General features: G+C 34.5%; 1 protein-coding gene across 2 annotated transcripts in view; it reads left to right on the forward strand.

The window, feature by feature from the left end:
• LOC115222541 (FTS and Hook-interacting protein-like) overlaps positions 1 to 7,136 on the forward strand; it is a 93,210-nt gene extending 86,074 nt beyond the window's left edge. For both annotated transcript variants that reach the window (XM_036511737.1, XM_029792800.2), the window contains one exon: positions 6,731 to 7,136. In XM_036511737.1, coding sequence (XP_036367630.1) covers positions 6,731 to 6,990 — 260 coding nt within the window. In that variant the 3' untranslated portion in view covers positions 6,991 to 7,136. The remainder of the gene's footprint in view (positions 1 to 6,730) is intronic.
• Positions 7,137 to 8,865: the final 1,729 nt, after the last annotated feature.

Genomic DNA, 8,865 nt, shown 5'->3' on the forward strand with positions numbered 1-8,865 from the left:
TCACTTACAGATATATGTATGTATATATATATGTGTGTGTGTGTATATGTGTGCGTGTGTGTATATATATATATATATATTGGGAAGTATATTTGCCACCTAAATGTGGCTGACCTATATGGGACAATGCTACTGTAGTTTATAGCCCCAGGAAGACATCCCCTTCAGCTGGCTAACGATACACTGTAACTGATCAGTATTTGTGATGGGAAATCATTCATTCCCATCTCCAGCTTCACATGATACTCATGGACCTGGTTTTTTGTCACTGGAATAAGCATACATTATTTTGTGTTCAAAATCACTTCTCATCCCTAGCCGATGATTGTCACATGCTAATGATGGGTTACTACCCAGAAACCTGGGCGTCAGGCTAGAGATGGGGACAATGATTAGAAATAATATATGTATATAATATATATATATGTATATGATATATATATATGTATATATATTGTTATATTTCAGAATGGTCATTTTGCCAGTTTAGCCAATAAATCTTGCACAACAAATATATATATATAAAATACAAAATGGGACAAGAACGCAAAACATTCAGATAGATGATACAAAGAAAACAAGGACGGGTCATTCGAAGTTTTCTTTCCTCAACTAAGTACCAGATTATTTTGGCTGATTATACTTGAGATTGCTCCAATCTGGCCAGCCCCAAGGAAAATCTAAGCTAAGAGGATTACATTCCTTGCAAGAAAGCAGCAAATGTATAGAAAAACAAGGACGGAAAAAACTGACGATGGTACACAAATGCAATAACAATAATAACAGGACATAACAACAGGTGTCATTCGACTAAAGACGAATTAAACTAAGTTGCCATGTGTGGAAATGAAGCCTTACGGCAGGAATACAAGATTTTACAAAGACAGGGAGGAATATTGATGTTGCGCGGACAATGGCCAGACCAAGAAAGACAGAAGAGGCTTGGCCAAACGCCACTATATATGTATAAATATAAAAAATACAAAACAGGACAAGAATGCAAAACATCCAGATAGACAATGCAAAGAAAACAAAGATGGGTCAAGGGTAAAATCATAAATGATTTTTACTTAGTGGTCAGCACGGAAATAAAACCTTGTAGGTAAACTTTTATAAATATTTTATATATATAAAATGTACGCACATGCACACACACACATATATATATATATATCTCATGGCACTCCGTCAGTTATGGCAATGAGGGTTCCAGTTGATCCGGTCCATAGAACAGCCTGCATGTGAAACTAATGTGCAAGTGGCTGAGCACTCCACAGATATATGTACCCTTAACATAGTTCTCAGGGAGATTCAGCATGACAGAGTGTGATAAGGCTAGCCCTTTGAAATACAGGTACAGTAGGAACAGGAAGAAAGAGTGAGAGAAAATTGTGGTCAAAAGAGTACAGCAGGGTTTGCTACCACCCCCTGCCTGAGCCACATGGAGCTTTATGTGTTTTTGCTCAATAAACACTCACAATGCCCAGTCCACTGCCCTAACCACTGGGCCATTGCACCTCAGCACAGTTCCCTGTCACTCTCTCTCCCTCACTCTTCCTCCTTTCCTATTTATTAATGAAAAAGACGAAAAATATTTAAGCTTCATGAATTAAAGAAAACTAAGAAAATAGAATAACAAAAGACATTTTACTATAAATGATAGCTTACTATAAATTAAGTTCCAAATAATTATTACGTAAAAATACATATAATATTAAATTAATTTATATTACTATAACTGATAGGTCTTAATAAAATTATATATAATAATTTATGTATTAAGAAATATCTAAATTTAAAATTGTCTAAATATGTTAATATCACATTTAATAATATAGTAAATTATACTCTAATACTATTAAATTATATCTACAAGAAATAAATAATATAAAAAAAGAAATAGGTTTTATACATACGGAAAAATAAGTTAAACATATTATATAGGTTAAATAAATTTATGTTAGCATTTAATTTTAAATGACTATTTACTATAAATTTAAAGTCTAAATAATAAGTAAGTAAAATAAATATATTATATTTAAATTAATTTATATTACTATGATTAATATATCTTAATAAATTTATATAATCATTTATTTATTAGCTAAACCTATTATATAGGTAATTTAATTTATGTTTACATTTAATTTTACGTTCCTCCAATGAGTTTACCAACACATAATTGTTATTAAATAATATTTCTTTGAATTCGTTATTACACAGTGAACAATAATTACTCCCTATCCGATATGATTTAGCCCTATTACCAACATTATTAGTAGTTGAAATGTATATCATTATGTATGTATATATATTTTATATATATATATACTTTATGTATATGTGTGTGTGTATTTATGTATATATATTTTATATATATATGTATATATATACTTTATGTATATGTGTGTGTGTATATATATATATGTATATATTTTTTGTATATATATATTGTCTGATCGATGTTTTTTCCTTCTTAAGTTCTTTTGGTTTTTCTCTGCATGTATGTACATTTTTACTTTAATATTATAACTTTTTTCAAACATAGTCTTGCCTATCACTTTTTAGCCTCATGTAAAATATATATATTTTTTCGTTTTTCAATAATATTAATATTATGTTATATTCTACTATACACACATGGCCCTGTTTATTATACTTTGTCTCGACCTGTTACCATTTTTTTTAAACACACCCATTAGTTTTACATTCTTATTTTTATGTTATAGTTTACTGCACATAAAGACATGCATACACATTGATATGTGTCTTTTTTCCCTTTCACATCTCTTACTATTATTATTACTGTTATTTTTCCCCTTTTAAAACTTGCTTGCAAATATGTGATTTTTTTCCTTATTATCCCATTTGTATTCTCCCTTATTGTATCTTATTTTAATTTACTTTACTTTATTAAACCTTTTTTGATGTCCTTACAAAAATTCCTTACACTGATGAAAATGACAATGCATAAATTTAATTATAATTACTACAGTTATTTTTTTCTTACATATTTGTATTGTTCTTTGAAACAGATATATACTGAATCTTATTTTGTATTAAATCTAATTTTGATTCAACATCTTTTTCTCCTCCATTTTTCTATAATTATTTATATTTTATACCTATAACAGTATTTTTCAACTACTATTTTCATATTCTTATTACTTGCTCTGGCTGTTTTTTTTTATGAATATAATGAATCTTTATTAGAAATCATTCTTTCTCTCTTTTTTGGACCTCCCAAAAAGTTTGAATTGTTCTCTTTTGAACTTAATTTTTCCCATATAAATGTATATATATATTATATATTTTAAATATATATATATATATATATATATATATATTATATATATATATACATATGTGTGTGTGTGTGTACATATATATATTATATATATATATATATATATATATATAGTGTTACGGTTGGCTAAGTGCATTTCTGGTGACCCACTTGGGAATTATGGTTCCAGCATGTCTGGTAAAAATGTGACGGGTCCTTTGTCTACTGGGAGATTAATGAGACCTTTCTGGCCTTGTGCGGTCGATTGGAGGTCATTCTAGGCACCCCTAGAAGAAGTGAAGAGGAGGACAGATTAAGGGAATCTAAGAGCAGATGGAGAGGGTATTGACAGTAGGAGAGAAGGACAGGCAGAGAGTTTGGTAGAGCTGTCATGAGAGAGGTAGAGTATAAGACTAAGGGACAGTTAGAGAGGGTATGAGCGGTACAGAGGGAGATGAGGGAGTGGAAGAAGCACAGAGACGAAGTGAGGTCTTGGCAGTCGTTGAGCGGTCGTCGAGGAGCACAGACGGATCTTGCGGTCGCTGGCTGGTCCTCGAAGAAGACAGACGGACCTTGGATTTAAGGGGCAGGCGTTGGAATTCTTAGGAGCAAGTTGGATGCGAGAAAGCTTGGCGGCACAGAAGGGATATGTACAGAGGAATTAGCAGTATTGAGAGGAATGGGACACTGGCAGATTCAATTAGGAATTGAGGTATGTGTTTGTGCATTGATATGTGTCACGGTGTATTGAACAGTCAAGGACTCTGTCGATGTGGTCGATAAAGGACATTGTGAAGAAGAAGAGTAAAGGACTTGTTGATTGTGATGTTTAGGAAGAGACTTTAAAGAACTGTTGTCTTGGGACGTGTACTCTTGAATTGTTACATGATGTTGTATTATGCTTTGAGTTGTACTCTTGAAATGCTGTTGTATTATGTATTGAGTAGTCACGTGCATGCCTTAAATGTATTTGATGTGTAACAATTGTAATTGTCGTATAAACTGTTGTTTGAATATAAGCCAGTGTTGCCAGTTGTTGCCTTGCCTCTTTGGGTTGTATCTCGGGTTGTGCCTCTGTATCTCTGTGCTGTTGAGGTTGTGGCAGTATCTATCTGTATCTCCTCTCTCCGCCTCTTTGGGTTCCGTGGCGGAACCTGTGTGAGCCGTTCGGGACGGGCGACGACGGGTGATTCCGTAACAATATTATATATATATATCATATATGTATATATATTATATATGTATATATATTATATATGTATATATATTATATATGTATATATATATATATATGTATCGAAATCGATCAATGGAAATTGCAGATGTGTTACCAGTGCCGGTGGCATGTAAGAGAACTTTCCGTTTCGCGACCGTTGCCAGCACCGCCCCGTTTCGTGTCCGTTGCCAGCCTCGCCTGGCCCTCGTGCCGGTGGCACATAAAAAGCACCATCCGTTCGTGGCCGTTTGCCAGCTCTGTCTGGCACCAGTGCAGGTGGCACGTAAAAAGCACCCACTACACTCACGGAGTGGTTGGCGTTAGGAAGGGCATCCAGCCGTAGAAACACTGCCAGATTTGACTGGGCCTGATGAAGCCTTCTGGCTTCACAGACCCCAGTAGAACCGTCCAACCCATGCTAGCATGGAAAACGGACGCTAAACGATGATGATGATATATATATGTATGAATAAAAACAGGACAAAGAAACCAACATTGAGGGCCTTTTTTAAGCCTAGACGATGGAAAAATTCAGAGCGCAAGAAAAAAAGTCATGTTGACTTGTAGGAGGCTGCCAGCGAAAGGAAGTTGGTCGACTCTGCAGTGAGAGAGATGAGGAGGAGTGAGAGAGAGAGAGAGAGAGAGGAAAGGAAAGGAAACCAGAAAGGGTGAAAAATAAGAAGGAGAGAGACAGGCAAAGTGGAAGACAGACAGGAAGGAAGGAAAGGTCAAGCAAAGGGTTACAGAGTTTCGCGTCATAATTATATATAAAAACTTACTTGGAGAAAAGAAAGGAAAGGAAACGACGCGAGGGCACTCAGTCATACAATAATTTAATTAATAAAATATATGCATACATACATACAAATATGTACGTACCTACATCTACATGTATATATACATGCATATATATATATATATATGACTGGACTGGTGCAGCCTTCGGGCTCCCCAGACCCCAGTTGAACCGTCCAACCATGCTAGCATGGAAAGCGGACGTTAAATGACGATGATGATGATGATGATAATATATATATATATATGAGTACAGGATACCACAAATAGACGTAGAACTCAACGAGAAATGAAAACATAAAAACAAACATGGAAACGGATTTTTTTTCTTTCTTTTCTCCAAGTAAGTTTTTATATATATATATATATATACACACACGTATATATTTGTATTATATCTTTTAAATTTGTTTATGGGAAATGTTTTGAATATGTAAATAAAGCTCCTATTCTATTATGCCAGCCACAGTCTAATAACACTGACTGGTGAACCAGGTTTTGGAGGTTACATCAAACTGTACCAATATATTGTAGGATAAATACAGTTATAATAGGAATCTTAGATGGAATTTCTAAACATTTAAATGCATCACTACGTGCATTTCCACAAACCACATGTCTCTTAAGATCACAGTATTCCTAGAATGATTACAGTGTAGTCCATAGTATCTATGGGCAACCTTCTCACTTATCAAAACAGATAAACATCCCTCAGTTAAATATCCATTAATGTTATATCACCTGAAGAAATGAATCCTTGAAGATGATCTCCCCAATGCTCATGAATACTAAAGACTACACTGTAATCATCCCAGAAATATGGATTGTGATCTTAAGAGACTCCAACCAAAGATTATTGTTATTATTATTATTTTTGTATTATATTATGTACAAATGAATTTTTCCACCATCTAGGCTTAAAAAAGGCCTTATTGTTGGTTTTTCCTTGTCCTATCTTTTACTGTATTTATCTTTATTTGTATTGCTTTTACTGTCCTGTTCTTGTCACCTTTTTTTACCCCTCCACAAAAAATTTTTTATTTAATTCACTTTGTGGGAAGGACTGTTTCAATGTAGTCGTGTTCTGCCCTTACCTGCAAAACATGCATTGAGTCGAAACAGGGGCAGCTGAAGAAGGGGAATGTTCCTTGTGTTGTATGTCTTATACTCTGTTTTTCGTTGTTAAAAAAAAGTCCGTTTCCTTGTTTTGTTTTTATGTTTTCGTTTCGTGTTGTGTTCTACGTTTTTTTGTGGTGTCCTGTACCCATATATGCATGTATATATACATATAGATGTAAGTATGTACATATATGTATGTATGCATATGTTTTATTTATTAAATTGTTATTATATATATATATATATTAGCATATATACACACAAACACATATATGCACACAAGCACTTATACTAATTTCTTATTATCATTACAGTAAAATCTGGACAGCTGTTCGCTAAAGTGGCCCTACAAGATCGGTCCACTCGACCATCGACGCTCGAAAGTATGCCAGGAGGCCGTGGCTATCGCTACATCAACCAACAGTCCCCGAACGAGCACTTTGAAGTTAATCCAATGGAGAACCTAAGAACAAGGAATGCAGTTCATTGTGCCATCGTCCTTGAAGAATTCCTCAAAGAACTAGCAGCTTTGTCCCAGGAGCATTCTGTCCTATTATGGGGAACCTGTATGTGATCTTTGATCTTGTACCAGTACAATGTTACACATGTATGTGTGTGTGTGTGTGTGTATACACACATGCATGCTCACACATTCACAAACACTCAGACATATGCTCACTCATACATATGCATGTGTGTGTGTGTGTGTGTGTGTATGTATGTACATACATAATACACTGCATGGTGCAGAAAAAAATGTGCTTTCTTATTTTGATTACTGCTGTGTGTTTTTTTTTTGTTTGTTTTTTTTTTATTTTCTTTAGCTTTTCTACTTGATAATTTCTTTCGTTTGCTTTCATCCCTCTCTCATTTGAGGTACTGAATTCAAACCCCACAGAAGTCAACCATACCTTTCACCCTTCAGAGGTCACTAAAATAGAGGAACATTCAAGTCCTCAAGTCAATTTAATGAACTAAGTCTTGAGCACCTGTTACAAATTGTTGTTATTATTGTTATTACTAACATCATCATCATCATTATTATTATTATGATTAAGGTAGTGAGCTGGCAGTGTCGTTAGCACACTAGATGAAATGCTTTGTGGTATTTCGCCTGCAGCTACATTATGAGTTCAAATTCCGCTGAGGTCAACTTTGCTTTCATCCTTTCAGGGTCAATAAATTAAATACCAGTTGCATACTGGGGTCAGTGTACTCGACTATCCCCCTCCCCCAAATTTCAGGCTTTGTGCCTTTAGTAGAAAGGATTATTATTATTATTATGATTAAGGTAGTGAGCTGGCAGAATTCTTAGCACGCCTGGCAAAATGCTTAGTAGCATTTCATATGTTTTTACATTCTGAGATCAAATTCCACTGAGGTCAACTTTGCCTTCACCCTTTTGGAATCAATGAACTGGGATCAATGTAATCAACTTGCCCAAGTTATTATTAGAATTATTCAAGCCCCAAAGAATTATTATTATTATTAAAGTGGTGAGCTGGCAGAATCATTAATTCCCGTTCTGAGTTCAAATTCTGCCAAGGTCCACTTTGGCCTTCATCCTTTCAGAGTCAATGAAATAAGTACCAGTTAAGCACTGGGGGGCCAATGCAATGAACAAACCTCCTCCCCAAAATTTCAGAACCAAGCATTATTATAAAAGTGGGTGAGTCAGTATAATAGTTAGTGTCAGACAAAATACTAAATGGCATTTCTTCCAGCTCTTTATGTTCTAAGTTCAAATCCCACCAAAGTCAACTTTGCCTTTCATCCTTTTGGAGTCAGGAAGATAAAGTATCTGGCCTCGTGAAAAAAATTTTGAAATATTTATGATTTTTGTCACTTATTACTATTACTATATTTTACTCCTCAGAGCTCTCGATTTTACTTGCTCTGGTTAATTCTGTAAGAGCAGACAGCAACCTGTTGTCAAAAGTCTCATAGGATCTCTTTCCATGATACTTAACACCCAAGTACCAATCTCAAAATCCTTGCTATCCCCAATAAAGCAATTTTTTGAGCATGTTCTACCCTCATGTCAATTCCAATTTCTCCAACATATTTCTTGAAATTGGTTGTTAGTGCTCCAAATGTTCTTCAACTACTGGAATGACAGTCACTCTCTTCATTGCCCACATTCATGCAATTTCATCTTTTAGTAACTTGTGTTCTACCATCTTTTCCACTATTATTATTATTATTATTAAAATTATGTATCTCCAAGAACCCTAATTCTGTTCCAACAGGATTGCTCTGGGATTAATTAAACAACAAAGAACATCAAAGTAACTGCAATAACATGGTATCAACCAGGGATGGGATTGATCATGATGCTTGCCAAGTTACTCTTCATTTTCATATAACATCCACTTCAAAAATAATATTGATTTCAAATTTTGGTACAAGGCCAGTAATTTCAAATGAGAGGGCTAGTCAATTACATTGA

The sequence above is a fragment of the Octopus sinensis genome, linkage group LG20, assembly GCF_006345805.1.
Source record: "Octopus sinensis linkage group LG20, ASM634580v1, whole genome shotgun sequence".
NCBI classification, from domain to species: domain Eukaryota; kingdom Metazoa; phylum Mollusca; class Cephalopoda; order Octopoda; family Octopodidae; genus Octopus; species Octopus sinensis.